Raw genomic sequence first — 16371 nt, 5'->3', positions numbered from 1 at the left:
GTAGATGTGTCTCTCTACTCTCTCTAATACTTGGGAACAGATTTTATAAATTAAAATCATTTGGAGCTGATTTCCTGGTATTTTTTTAGTCTTCTATGTACAACAGTAAAAAAATAAATGTAAAAAAAAGTACATGTAAAGTTGACATCTCGATGTTGATTGTGTTGTGGTCAGGTCCTCCAGAGGGATCCAGAGTGTTCGAGGCTTGAAGCCTGTAGTGTCCTGGAGTCAGTTAATGCTGCTGCTGCAGGAAAACCCCTCTGTTGCCCCAACCACGAGGGCAAGGTAGGGTTCTATTACCATTAGTACCCCTCTACTACCCCCTACAACCACTACTACCCCTCTACTACCCCCTACAACCACTGATAACCCTCTACTACCCCCTACAACCACTAATACCTCTCTACTACCCCCTACAACCACTAATACCCCTCTACTACCCCCTACAACCACTAATACCCCTCTACTACCCCCTAAAACCACTAATAACCCTCTACTACCCCCTACAACCACTAATACCCCTCTACTACCCCCTACAACCACTGATAACCCTCTACTACCCCCTACAACCACTGACACCCCTCTACTACCCCCTACAACCACTAATACCTCTCTACTACCCCCTACAACCACTAATACCCCTCTACTACCCCCTACAACCACTAATACCCCTCTACTACCCCCTAAAACCACTAATACCCCTCTACTACCCCCTAAAACCACTAATACCCCTCTTACTACCCCCTACTACCACTAATACCCCTCTACTACCCTCCACTACCCCCTACAACCACTAATACCCCTCTTACTACCCCCTACTACCACTAATACCCCTCTACTACCCTCCACTACCCCCTACAACCACTGATACCCCTCGACTACCACTAATACCCCTCTACTACCCCCTACAACCACTGATAACCCTCTACTACCCCCAACGACCACTAATACCCCTCTACTACCCCAACTACCACTAAAACCCCTCTACTACCCTCCACTACCACTCTACTACCACTAATACCCCTCTACTACCCCCTACAACCACTAATACCCCTCTACTACCCCCTACAACCACTGATACCTCTCTACTAACCCCAACTACCTCAAATACCCCTCTTCTACCACTAATACCCCTCTACTACCCCCTACTACCGCTAATACCCCTATACTACCCCAACTACCTCCAATACCACTCTACTACCCCCAACTCCCAACTACCACTAATACCCCTCTACTACTCCCTACTAACACTAATACCCCTCTACTACCTCAAATACCCCTCTACTACCCCCAACTACCACTAATACCCCTCTACTACCCCAACTACCTCAAATACCCCTCTATTACCTCAAATACCCCTCTACTGCCCCCTACTACCACCAATACCCCTCTACTACCACTAATACCCCTCTACTACCACTTATACCCCCCTACTACCCCAACTACCTCAAATACCCCTCTACTACCTCCAACTACCACTAATACCCCTCTACTACCTCAAATACCCCCCTACTACCCCCTACTACCACTAATACCCCTATACTGCCCAGTACTACATCTAATACCCCTCTACTACCACTAATACCCCCCTACTACCCCAACTACCTCAAATACCCCTCTACTACCTCCAACTACCACTAATACCCCTCTACTACCTCAAATACCCCCCTACTACCTCAAATACCCCCCTACTACCCCCTACTACCACCAATACCCCTCTACTACCCCCTACTACCACTAATACCCCTCTACTACCCCAACTACCTCCAATACCACTCTACTACCCCCAACTACCACTAATACCCCTCTACTACCCTCTACTAACACTAATACCCCTCCACTACCCCTCTACTACCTCAAATACCCCTCTACTTCCCCCAACTAACACTAATACCCCTCTACTACCCCACCTACCTCAAATAACCCTCTACTACCTCAAATACCCCTCTACTGCCCCCTACTACCACTAATACCCCTCTACTACCCCCAACTACCACTGATACCCCTCTACTACCCCCAACTACCACTAATACCCCTCTACTACCCCAAATACCCCTCTACTACCCCCTACTACCACTAATACCCCTCTACTACCCCAACTACCACTAATAGCCCTCTACTACCCCAACTACCTCAAATACCCCTCTACTACCTCAAATACCCCTCTACTGCCCGCTACTACCACCAATACCCCTCTACTACCACTAATACCCCTCTACTGCCCCCTACTACCACTAATACCCCTCTACTACCTCAAATACACCTCTACTGCCCCCTACTACCACCAATACCCCTCTACTACCACTAATACCCCTCTACTACCACTAATACCCCTCTACTACCCCCAACTACCACTAATAGCCCTCTACTACCCCAACTATCTCAAATACCCCTCTACTAACCCCTACTACCACCAATACCCCTCTACCACAACTAAAAGCCCTCTACTACCCAAACTACCTCAAATACCCCTCTACTGCCCCCTACTACCACTAATACCCCTCTACTACCTCAAATACCACTAATAGCCCTCTACTACCCCTACTACCTCAAATACCCCTCTACTACCTCAAATACCCCTCTACCACCCCCTACTACCACTAATACCCCTCTACTACCACTAATACCCCCTACTACCACTAATACCCCTCTACTACCACTAATACCTCTCTACTACCACTAATACCCCTCTACTACCCCCTACTACCACTAATACCCCCCTACTACCACTAATACCCCTCTACTACCACTAATACCCCTCTACAGCTCCATACTACCACTAATACCCCTCTACTGCCCAGTACTACCACTAATACCCCTCTACTAACACTAATTCCTCCCTACTACCACTAATACCCCTCTACTACCACTAATACCCCCCTACTACCACTAATACCCCTCTACTACCACTAATACCCCCCAACTACCACTAATACCCCTCTACTACCCCCAACTACCACTAATAGACCTCTACTACCCCAACTACCTCAAATACCCCTCTACTACCTCAAATACCCCTCTACTGCCCGCTACTACCATCAATACCCCTCTACTACCACTAATACCCCTCTACTGCCCCCTACTACCACTAATACCCCTCTACTACCTCAAATACACCTCTACTGCCCCCTACTACCACCAATACCCCTCTACTACCACTAATACCCCTCTACTACCACTAATACCCCTCTACTACCCCCAACTACCACTAATAGCCCTCTACTACCCCAACTATCTCAAATACCCCTCTACTAACCCCTACTACCACCAATACCCCTCTACCACAACTAATAGCCCTCTACTACCCAAACTACCTCAAATACCCCTCTACTGCCCCCTACTACCACTAATACCCCTCTACTACCTCAAATACCACTAATAGCCCTCTACTACCCCTACTACCTCAAATACCCCTCTACTACCTCAAATACCCCTCTACCACCCCCTACTACCACTAATACCCCTCTACTACCACTAATACCCCCTACTACCACTAATACCCCTCTACTACCACTAATACCTCTCTACTACCACTAATACCCCTCTACTACCCCCTACTACCACTAATACCCCCCTACTACCACTAATACCCCTCTACTACCACTAATACCCCTCTACAGCTCCATACTACCACTAATTTTTTTTTTTTTTTTTTTTTTTTACCTTTATTTAACCAGGCAAGTCAGTTAAGAACAAATTCTTATTTTCAATGACGGCCTGGGAACAGTGGGTTAACTGCCTGTTCAGGGGCAGAACGACAGATTTGTACCATGTCAGCTCGGGGGTTTGAACTCGCAACCTTCCGGTTACTAGTCCAACGCTCTAACCACTAGGCTACCCTGCCGCCCCAAATACCCCTCTACTGCCCAGTACTACCACTAATACCCCTCTACTAACACTAATACCTCCCTACTACCACTAATACCCCTCTACTACCACTAATACCCCCCTACTACCACTAATACCCCTCTGCTTCCACTAATACCCCCCTACTACCCCTAATACCCCTCTACTTCCACTAATACCCCTCTACAGCTCCATACTACCACTAATACCCCTCTACAGCTCCGTACTACCACTAATACCCCTCTACTACTATTATTGACCATAACCTGTTGTTGAGAAACGTATGTGTTATCGCTTTGCCTCAGCCATATCGTGGATTCATAGCTAACTATCCAATAGAACTAAGAGTGTTTTCTTTAATGGAAGCTTCTCCATTGTCAAACATGTAAAGTGTGGTGTACCGCAGGGTAGCTCTCGAGGCCCTCGACTCTTTTCTATTTTTACCAATGACCTGCCACCACTGGCATTGAACAAAGCCTGTGTGTCCATGCATGCTGATGACTCAACCATATACGCATCAGCAACCACAGCTAATAAAGTCGCTGAAACCCTTAACTTCTTGAATCTACTTGAGACGCACATGTCCCAAGTAGGCACCTGGAAATGCAAATGCGCTACGCTAAATGCTAAATGTACTCGTTAAAACTCAAACCTTGATCAAAATTCACAAGCAGGGTATTAAATTAAAGCTACACTCGTTGTGAACCTAGCCAGCAAGTCAGATTTTTAAAATGCTTTTCGGCGAAAGCATCAGAAGCTATTATCTGATAGCATGCACCCCCCAAAATGCCAGCTCGACACGTAAACAACAGATTTTGCGATAGACGGCGCTACCCAAAACGCAGAAATAAAATATAAAACATTCATTACCTTAGACGAGCTTCTTTCTTGGCACTCCTATATGCCCCATAAACATCACTATTGGGTCTTTTTTTCGTTTAAATCGGTCCATATATACCCAAAATAGCTTTGTATAGAAGTAGTGTCATTCAGAAAAATTCATCGTTTTTAAACGCTGCGTAATTTTTTAAAATTAAAAAAGTCGACGATAAACTTTCACAAAACACTTCGAAATCCTTTTGTAATCCAACTTTAGGTATTAGTAAACGTTTATAATCTATCAAAACGATTACAGGGCGATGTCTCTTCAATAGGTCCTCACTTCAAAAACAATGCAATCTGATCTCTCCTTGAACTGCATCCGGGTGAAGACTGGAAAACTTGGGGTCAGACAGATGGATTTTCCAACAATTAATTCGATTGAAAATTAGTACAATGGCGCCATCGTGCGGAATTTGTATGAAGTGCAGGCAAATTTCCATTAAATTCTGTTCTCCTTTAACAACTGGTGGAAGTGACTTATGGAAATTATTTTTTGCTTTCAGAGAGCAGTTTTTCTTGCGTTTTTCAATGAAACACACGCTCTGTTATAGTCACAGCCGTGATTTAACCAGTTTTATAAACTTCAGAGTGTTTTCTATCCACACATACTAATCATATGCATATACTATATTCCTGGCATGAGTAGCAGGACGCTGAAAAGTTGCGCGATTTTTAACAGAATTTTCAAAAAAGGTGGGGGTAGATTTAACAGGTTTAACAAGGAGTTTCTGCCTGTTTTGGAGTGGGTGGTCAGTAATAAACTGGCCCTAAACATCTCTAAAACTAAGAACATTGTATTCGGTACAAATTATTCCTTAAATTCTAGACCTCAGCTGAATCTGGTAATGAATGGTGTGGCTGTTGAACAAGTTGAGGAGACTAAATTACTTGGTGTTACCTTAGATTGTAAACTGTCATGGTCAAAACATATACAGTTGAAGTCGGAAGTTTACATACACTTAGGGTGGAGTCATTAAAACTTGGTTTTCAACTACACCACAAATTTCTTGTTAACAAACTATAGTTTTGGCAAGTCGGTTAGGACATCTACTTTGTGCATGACACAAGTAATGTTTCCTACAATTGTTTACAGACAGATTATTTCACTTATAATTCACTGTACATACACTAAGTTGACTGTGCCTTTAAACAGCTTGGAAAATTCCAGAAAATTATGTCATGGCTTTAGAAACTTCTGATAGGCTAACTGACATAATTTGAGTCAATTGGAGGTGTACCTGTGGATGTATTTCAAGGCCTACCCTCAAACTCAGTGCCTCTTTGCTTGACATCATAGAATAATCAAAAGAAATCAGCCAAGACCTCAGAAAAAAATTGTAGACCTCCACAAGTCTGGTTCATCCTTGGGAGCAATTTCCAAATGCCTGAAGGTACCACATTAATCTGTACAAACAATAGTATGCAAGTATAAACACCATGGGACCATGCAGCCGTCATACCGCTCAGGAAGGAGACGTATTCTGTCTCCTAGAGATGAACGTACTTTGGTGCAAAAGGTTCAAATCAATCCCAGAACAACAGCAAATGACCTGCTGGAGGAAACAGGTACAAAGTATCTGTATCCAACAGTAAAACGAGTCCTATATCGACATAGCCTGAATTACCGCTCAGCAAGGAAGAAGACACTGCTCCAACACCGCCATATAAAAGCCAGACTATGGTTTGCAACTGCACATGGGGACAAAGACTGTACTTTTTTGGAGAAATGTCCTCTTGCCTGATGAAACAAAAATAGAACTGTTTGGCCATAATGACCATTGTTATGTTTGAGGGGAAAAGGGGGATGCTTGCAAGCCGAAGAACACCATCCCAACAGGGAAGCACAGGGGTGGCAGCATCATGTTGTGGTGATGCTTTGCTGCAGGAGGGACTGGTGCACTTCACAAAATAGATGGCTTCATGAGGAAGAAAAGTATGTGGATATATTGAAGCAACATCTCAAGACATCAGTCAGGAAGTTAAAGCTTAGTCGCAAATGGGTCTTCCAAATGGACAATGACCCCAAGAATACTTCCAAAGTTGTGGGAAAATGGCTTAAGGACAACAAAGTCAAGGCATTGGAGTGGCCATCACAAAGCCCTGACCTCATCCTATGGAAAACATAGAACTGAAAAAGCGTGTGCGAGCAAGGAGGCCTTCAAACCTGACTCAGTTACACCAGCTCTGTCAGAAGGAATGGGCAAAAATTCACCCATTTCTTTGTGGGAATCTTGTGGAAGGCTACCGAAAATATTTGATCCAAGTCAAACAATTTAAAGGCAAGGCTACCAAATATTAATTGAGTGTATGTAAACTTCTGACCCACTGGGAATGTGATGAAAGAAATAAAAGATGAAATAAATAATTCTCTCTACTATTATTCTGACATTTCACATTCTTCAAATAAAGTGGTGATCATAACTGACCTAAGACAGGGGATTGTTACTCGGAATAAATGTCAGGAATTGTGAAAAACTGAGTTTAAATGTATTTGGCTAAGGTGTATGCAATCTTCCGAATTCAACTGTAGATTCAATGGTTGTAAAGATGGGGAGAGGTCTCTCTGTAAAAAATACACACTCCGCTTTTTGACACCACACTCCAAAAAGCGAGTCCTGCTCTAGTTTTGTTTTATCCTGATTATTGTCCAGTCGTGTGGTGTGGAGCTGCAAGGAAAGACCTAGTTAAGCTGCAGCTGGCCGAGAACAGAGCGGCACGTCTTGCTCTTTGCTGTTTTCAGAGGGCTGATATAAATACCATGCATGCCAGTCTCTCTTGGCTAAGAGTTGATGAGAGACTGACTGCACTACTTCATTAAAGTGTTTTAAATTGTTTGCTTAGTCCACTTACACACAGCTCTGACACACACACACATGCAAACAGATATGAAACCAGGGGTCTTTTCAAAGTCGCAAAATTGAGAACATATTCAAGAAAGGAAGTCTACGCTATAATGCTGATCTTCTGCACTACACATTGTAGCTCTATTACATAGAGCCATTAGTGCATGGAACTCCCCTCCATCTCAGAATGCTCAAGTGAACATCAAACCTGGTTTAAAAAAACAGATAAAGCAACACCTAGTGGCACAACGCCTCTCCCCTATTGGACCTAGACAGTTTGTGTGTATGTATTGATATGTAGGCTACGCGTGCCTTTTGTAAATTGCTGTAGTTCTGTATTATGTTTCATGTTTCATGTTTTGTGTCGACCGCAGGAAGAGTAGAACCACTACAACCACTAATACCCCTCTACTACCCCCTACTACCACTAATACCCCTCTACTGCCACTAATACCCCTCTACTGCCACTAATACCCCTCTACTACCACTAATACCCCTCTACTGCCACTAATACCCCTCTACTACCACTAATACCCCTCTACTACCCCCTACTACCACTAATACCCCTCTACTACCACTAATGCCCCTCTACTACCACTAATACCCCTCTACTATAATGCAGGTATAATACATTATGATGCAGGTATAATGCATTATGATGCAGGTATAATGCATTATGATGCAGGTATAATACATTATGATGCAGGTATAATGCATTATGATGCAGGTATAATGCATTATGATACAGATATAATGCATTATGATGCAGGTATAATGCAGGTATAATGCATTATGATGCAGGTATAATGCAGGTATAATACATTATGATACAGGTATAATGCAGGTATAATACATTATGATGCAGGTATAATGCATTATGATGCAGGTATAATGCATTATGATGCAGGTATAATGCATTATGATGCAGGTATAATGCATTATGATGCAGGTATAATGCAGGTATAATACATTATGATGCAGGTATAATACATTATGATGCAGGTATAATACATTATGATGCAGGTATAATGCATTATGATGCAGGTATAATGCAGGTATAATACATAATGATACAGGTATAATGCAGGTATAATGCATTATGATGCAGGTATAATGCAGGTATAATGCATTATGATGCAGGTATAATGCAGGTATAATGCATTATGATGCAGGTATAATGCAGGTATAATGCATTATGATGCAGGTATAATACATTATGATACAGGTATAATGCATTATGATGCAGGTATAATACATTATGATGCAGGTATAATACATAATGATACAGGTATAATGCAGGTATAATGCATTATGATGCAGGTATAATGCAGGTATAATGCATTATGATGCAGGTATAATACATTATGATGCAGGTATAATACATTATGATGCAGGTATAATACATTATGATGCAGGTATAATGCAGGTATAATACATAATGATACAGGTATAATGCAGGTATAATACATTATGATGCAGGTATAATACATAATGATACAGGTATAATGCAGGTATAATACATTATGATGCAGGTATAATACATAATGATACAGGTATAATGCAGGTATAATACATTATGATGCAGGTATAATGCAGGTATAATACATTATGATACAGGTATAATACATTATGATACAGGTATAATGCAGGTATAATACATTATGATGCAGGTATAATGCATTATGATGCAGGTATAATGCAGGTATAATACATTATGATGCAGGTATAATACATTATGATGCAGGTATAATGCAGGTATAATACATTATGATGCAGGTATAATACATTATGATGCAGGTATAATACAGGTATAATATATTATGATGCAGGTATAATACATTATGATGCAGGTATAATACAGGTATAATATATTATGATGCAGGTATAATACAGGTATAATATATTATGATGCAGGTATAATACAGGTATAATACATTATGTTGCAGGTATAATGCAGGTATAATGCATTATGATGCAGGTATAATACATTATGATGCAGGTATAATGCATTATGATGCAGGTATAATACATTATGATGCAGGTATAATGCATTATGATGCAGGTATAATACATTATAATGCAGGTATAATACATTATGATGCAGGTATAATATATTATGATGCAGGTATAATACATTATGATGCAGGTATAATGCATTATGATGCAGGTATAATACATTATGATGCAGGTATAATACATTATGATGCAGGTATAATGCAGGTATAATACATTATGATGCAGGTATAATACATTATGATGCAGGTATAATACATTATGATGCAGGTACAATACATTATGATGCAGGTATAATGCATTATGATGCAGGTATAATACATTATGATGCAGGTATAATATATTATGATGCAGGTATAATGCAGGTATAATACATTATGATGCAGGCGTAATACATTATGATGCAGGTATAATATATTATGATGCAGGTATAATGCAGGTATAATACATTATGATGCAGGCGTAATACATTATGATGCAGGTATAATGCAGGTATAATACATAATGATGCAGGTATAATGCAGGTATAATACATTATGATGCAGGTATAATACATTATGATGCAGGTATAATGCAGGTATAATACATTATGATGCAGGTATAATACATTATGATGCAGGTATAATGCAGGTATAATACATTATGATGCAGGTATAATACATTATGATGCAGGTATAATACATTATGATGCAGGTATAATGCAGGTATAATACATTATGATGCAGGTATAATGCAGGTATAATACATTATGATGCAGGCGTAATACATTATGATGCAGGTATAATATATTATGATGCAGGTATAATGCAGGTATAATACATTATGATGCAGGTATAATGCAGGTATAATGCATTATGATGCAGGTATAATGCATTATGATGCAGGTATAATGCATTATGATGCAGGTATAATGCAGGTATAATACATTATGATGCAGGTATAATACATTATGATACAGGTATAATGCATTATGATGCAGGTATAATACATTATAATGCAGGTATAATACATTATGATGCAGGTATAATACATTATGATGCAGGTATAATACATTATGATGCAGGTATAATACATTATGATGCAGGTATAATGCAGGTATAATACATTATGATGCAGGTATAATACATTATGATACAGGTATAATGCAGGTATAATACATTATGATGCAGGTATAATACATTATGATGCAGGTATAATACATTATGATGCAGGTATAATACATTATGATGCAGGTATAATACATTATGATGCAGGTATAATACATTATGATGCAGGTATAATACAGGTATAATATATTATGATGCAGGTATAATACATTATGATGCAGGTATAATACAGGTATAATATATTATGATGCAGGTATAATGCAGGTATAATACATTATGATGCAGGTATAATGCATTATGATGCAGGTATAATGCAGGTATAATACATTATGATGCAGGTATAATGCATTATGATGCAGGTATAATACATTATGATGCAGGTATAATGCATTATGATGCAGGTATAATGCATTATGATGCAGGTATAATACATTATGATGCAGGTATAATGCATTATGATACAGGTATAATGCAGGTATAATACATTATGATGCAGGTATAATGCATTATGATGCAGGTATAATGCAGGTATAATACATTATGATGCAGGTATAATACATTATGATGCAGGTATAATACAGGTATAATATATTATGATGCAGGTATAATACAGGTATAATACATTATGATGCAGGTATAATACAGGTATAATATATTATGATGCAGGTATAATACAGGTATAATACATTATGATGCAGGTATAATACAGGTATAATACATTATGATGCAGGTATAATACATTATGATGCAGGTATAATGCATTATGATTCAGGTATAATGCAGGTATAATGCATTATGATGCAGGTATAATACATTATGATGCAGGTATAATGCATTATGATGCAGGTATAATGCAGGTATAATGCATTATGATGCAGGTATAATACATTATGATGCAGGTATAATACATTATGATGCAGGTATAATGCATTATGATGCAGGTATAATGCAGGTATAATGCATTATGATGCAGGTATAATACATTATGATGCAGGTATAATGCATTATGATGCAGGTATAATACATTATGATGCAGGTATAATACATTATGATGCAGTTATAATGCATTATGATTCAGGTATAATGCAGGTATAATGCATTATGATGCAGGTATAATGCATTATGATGCAGGTATAATGCAGGTATAATACATTATGATGCAGGTATAATGTATTATGATGTATAATCGTGATGAGTATGTCTGGCCCCAGTATAATGTCTTAAAGGTTCCACTCAGTCAAAATAATGTCTTCCATGATTTGGAAGTGGGACCTGTAAAATATTATACTGGAACATTTGATGATATTTGGATGAAACTATGACCAAACTATGGAAAATGGCTGTTGCTCCTACACTGATACAGTTTGATCATAAAGTTACTCGTCCCCTTACCCAAACACTTGAATTAAGGAGACGCGTATATTTTGTGACATCACAAAATGCCTCTCATTTTAACCCACCAATGGTAACGTCTTAAACTCCTAATTTAATAACCTAATTTAAAAGGTGCACTATGCAGAAATCACTCTGCCATTTCCTGTTTACTAAAATTCTTATAGTTCGTCTAATTTTAGATTGTTACAAACAAGCAAGTGTAGTGTGGAGAATCATTATACCATCTAAACTGCTGTAAAATGTATTTTCCACAAGGAAAACTATTGTATTTTCAGCTGTTTGAAGCCAGTGAATAAAACCCAAAGTAAAACACGCAAAAATTAAAATTAATTACAGATTTCTTGATTTATCTTAGATGAATTTGGACTATTTTGAGGAAGTGTACACTGGCTATGTTGTTGCTACGGCGTCTCAAGAGGGACAAAGTGTAATATTTCCTTTTTTTCTCATTTTCCAAGCAAAGGGTTTTTTAAGTGGGTATGCGAGGCACAGACATTTGCTCTGCCTGCTAGGAGCAAATCAAACCTAATATGCGGGGCGTCTTTAGGGAAAGATTCTCATAGGTTTCCTCTTTCACCTGTGTCTGGGTTTAGCTAGTTACTTGCTAGAAAGATCTTTAGCTAGTATGGAACACACACAGGGGAAGGGTTGCCCAAAACTCAGACGCAGTTGTGATGTCATTACATCAAGAGACATGCCGAACAGAAGATTCATGCAAACTTCCTCTCATGATTGACAGTCACGCTATATGAACAAAAATGGTCTGTTAGTCAGTATATTTAATGTATGAAGTGTACCCAGACTTCTCCCTGTCCATTTTCAACTAAAATTGTCCAAGATGAACTAGCTAGCTAGCTAGCTTGAAAAAAAAACGTTGCTGACAATTCACAAATAATTTGTGAAACCATGACAGGATTGGAAGTCGCATGCAATGTCCAACGTTGTTTGAGTTTCTTTGCGTAACAGCACAATTTGTTTGAGACGCAACACTGCCCACTGAGTCCATGTTGCTTGACGTAAGCATTTTCAAAGAACTGCTAGTCAAGGTGAGTTCTCCGCACCACTCATTGTCTTTTCAGACTTCCCGGTAGTTTGACATGAGAGAAAAAATAAATTTGCTAAAATTCTGAGCATTTTTCTAGCGGAAACAAAAATGTTATGGGTGATGGTTTTGGTAGTCGAAAAGGCTATTTTACATGGGAATCAGAATGACTGTTCAGGACCTCTTAAAGTGCTTGGGACACAAATGGTGCAGTGTGGTGTTTGTCTCCCCCTGCAGGTGATGGAGTTCTACTGCGAGTCGTGTGAGACCGCCATGTGTCTGGAATGTACAAAGGGAGAGCACAGAGAGCATGTGACCGTCCCTCTGAGGGATGTCCTGGAGCAGCACAAAACCCAACTGAAGACACAGCTAGACGCCATACGCAATAGGTACACTCACTCTAACCCTGACCCTCAACTTGATCCTAACTATAACCCTGACCCTCAACCTGACCCTAACCCTGATTTATAAGGGAAATCCAGGATTACGACACTTGAGACTTTAAATAAATAAATAAATAATGAGATTGGAGACCACATTGGGAGGGATCTAAGAACATTCCTCCATACAGAATCTTTCCAGATCCTTGATATCATCCAGTCTGTGCTTATGGACTGCCCTCTTCCATTCAAACCACAGGTTTTCAAATGGGTTCAAGTCCGGGGGACAGACGGCCATTGCAAAATCTTGATTTTGTGGCCAATTAACTAATTTCTTTGTGGATTTGTGTGTGTTCTTGGGGTTATCGTCTTGCTGGAAGACCCACTTGCGGCCAAGTGTCAGCCTCCTGGCAGAGACAACCAGGTTTATGTTTGAATTGTTTTTAATGTTATTTTTTTATTTAAACTTTTATTTAACTATGTCAGTTAAGAACAAAATTCTTATTTACAATGACTGCCTACCCCGGGCTAAACCCGGACCACGCTGGGCCAATTGGGCGCCGCCTTTATGGGACTCCCAATCACGGCCGGATGTGATACAGCCTGGATGTCCTACTGGATCAAATTCATGATATCGTTGACCTTAACTCCATTGCAACCAGATTTCCCACAGCAAAGCTGACATTCAATACTGTTGTTGATCTTCTGGATCTGCCCTCATATTTAGACTCACGTTGAAGTGTTCTACCAATTTAGTTTTAGGACAACCAGGGCTAAACGTGGAGTACACAACAATTTGACATAAATAGCTGCATCCATGAGTTTTGTATTGTTCAAGAGCTTGGGACTATGAGGGTCCGTCTGCATTTTTGTCACCGTGTTCTCTACCTACAGCTTGTGGAAGGCTACCCGAAATGTTTGACTGAAGTTAAACAATTTAAAGGCAATGCTACCAAATACTCATTGAGTGTATGTAAACTTCTGACCCACTGGGAATGTGATGGAAGAAATAAAAGCTGAAATAAATCACTCTCCACTATTATTCTGACATTTCACATTCTTAAAATAAAGTGGCGATCCTAAATGACCTAAAACAGGGGATTTTACGTGGATTAAATGTCAGAAATTGTGAAAAACTGAGTTTAAATGTACAGTAAGGGAAAAAACTATTTGATCCCCTGCTGATTTTGTACATTTGCCCACTGACAAAGAAATTATCAGTCTATAATTTTAATGGTAGGTTTATTTGAACAGTGAGAGACAGAATAACAACAAAAAAATCCAGAAAAACACATGTCAAAAATGTTATAAATTGATTTGCATTTTAATGAGGGAAATAAGTATTTGACCCCCTTCTGCAAAACAGCACTTAATACTTGGTGGCAAAACCCTTGTTGGCAATCACAGAGGTCAGACATTTCTTGTAGTTGGCCACCAGGTTTGCACACATCTCAGGAGGGATTTTGTCCCACTCCTCTTTGCAGATCTTCTCCAAGTCATTAAGGTTTTGAGGCTGACGTTTGGCAACTCGAACCTTCAGCTCCCTCCACAGATGTTCTATGGGATTAAGGTCTGGAGACAGGCTAGCCCACTCCAGGACCTTAATGTGCTTCTTCTTGAGCCACTCCTTTGTTGCCTTGGCCGTGTGTTTTAGGTCATTGTCATGCTGGAATACCCATCCACGACCCATTTTCAATGCCCTGGCTGAAGAAAGGAGGTTCTCACCCAAGATTTGACGGTACATGACCCCGTCCATCGTCCCTTTGATGCAGTGAAGTTGTCCTGCCCCCTTAACAGAAAAACACCCCCAAAGCATAATGTTTCCACCTCCATGTTTGACGGTGGGGATCTTGGGGTCATAGGCATCATTCCTCCTCCTCCAAACACGGCAAGTTGAGTTGATGCCAAAGAGCTCCATTTTGGTCTCATCTGACCACAACACTTTCACCCAGTTGTCCTCTGAATCATTCAGATGTTAATTGGCAAACTTCAGACGGGCATGTATATGTGCTTTCTTGAGCAGGGGGACCTTGCGGGCGCTGCAGGATTTCAGTTCTTCACGGCATAGTGTGTTACCAATTGTTTTCTTGGTGACTATGGTCCCAGCTGCCTTGAGATCATTGACAAGATCCTCCCGTGTAGTTCTGGGCTGATTCCTCACCGTTCTCATGATCCTTGCAACTCCACGAGGTGAGATCTTGCATGGAGCCCCAGGCCGAGGGAGAACGACAGTTCTTTTGTGTTTCTTCCATTTGCAAATAATCGCACCACCTGTTGTCACCTTCTCACCAAGCTGCTTGGCGATGGTCTTGTAGCCCATTCCAGCCTTGTGTAGGTCTACAATCTTGTCCCTGACATCCTTGGAGAGCTCTTTGGTCTTGGCCATGGTGGAGAGTTTGGAATCGGATGGATTGATTGCTTCTGTGGACAGGTGTCTTGTATACAGGTAACAAACTGAGATTAGGAGCACTCCCTTTAAGCGTGTGCTCCTAATCTCAGCTCGTTACCTGTATAAAAGACACCTGGAAGCCAAAAATCTTTCAAATGCTTATTTCCCTCATTAAAATGCAAATCAATTTATAACATTTTTGACATGCGTTTTTATGGATTTTGTTGTTGTTATTCTGTCTCTCACTGTTCAAATAAACCTACCATTAAAATTATAGACTGATCATTTCTTTGTCAGTGGGCAAACGTACAAAATCAGCAGGGGATCAAATACTTTTTTCCCTCACTGTACATAGTACTCTAAATACCCCAATTCATGTGGTTAAGTTGAAAATAATACAAGATAAAAATTGCTGACACCATTCAAACCAAGGAGGTTTCGGAACTTTAAAAAACAATTCTCAGATTCATTATCT

General features: G+C 40.1%; 1 protein-coding gene across 3 annotated transcripts in view; it reads left to right on the top strand.

Moving 5' to 3' along the window:
- The window catches only part of trim3b (tripartite motif containing 3b), a 141450-nt gene that overhangs the window by 78589 nt on the left and 46490 nt on the right, over positions 1–16371 (top strand). For all 3 annotated transcript variants that reach the window (XM_036967653.1, XM_036967651.1, XM_036967652.1), the window contains 2 exons: positions 175–285; positions 13365–13516. In XM_036967653.1, coding sequence (XP_036823548.1) covers positions 175–285; positions 13365–13516 — 263 coding nt within the window. The remainder of the gene's footprint in view (positions 1–174; positions 286–13364; positions 13517–16371) is intronic.

The sequence above is a fragment of the Oncorhynchus mykiss genome, chromosome Y (genome assembly GCF_013265735.2).
Source record: "Oncorhynchus mykiss isolate Arlee chromosome Y, USDA_OmykA_1.1, whole genome shotgun sequence".
Lineage (NCBI taxonomy): Eukaryota > Metazoa > Chordata > Actinopteri > Salmoniformes > Salmonidae > Oncorhynchus > Oncorhynchus mykiss.
The sequence above is the reverse complement of the archived record's forward strand: the minus strand, read 5'-3'. Positions and strand labels throughout refer to the sequence as shown.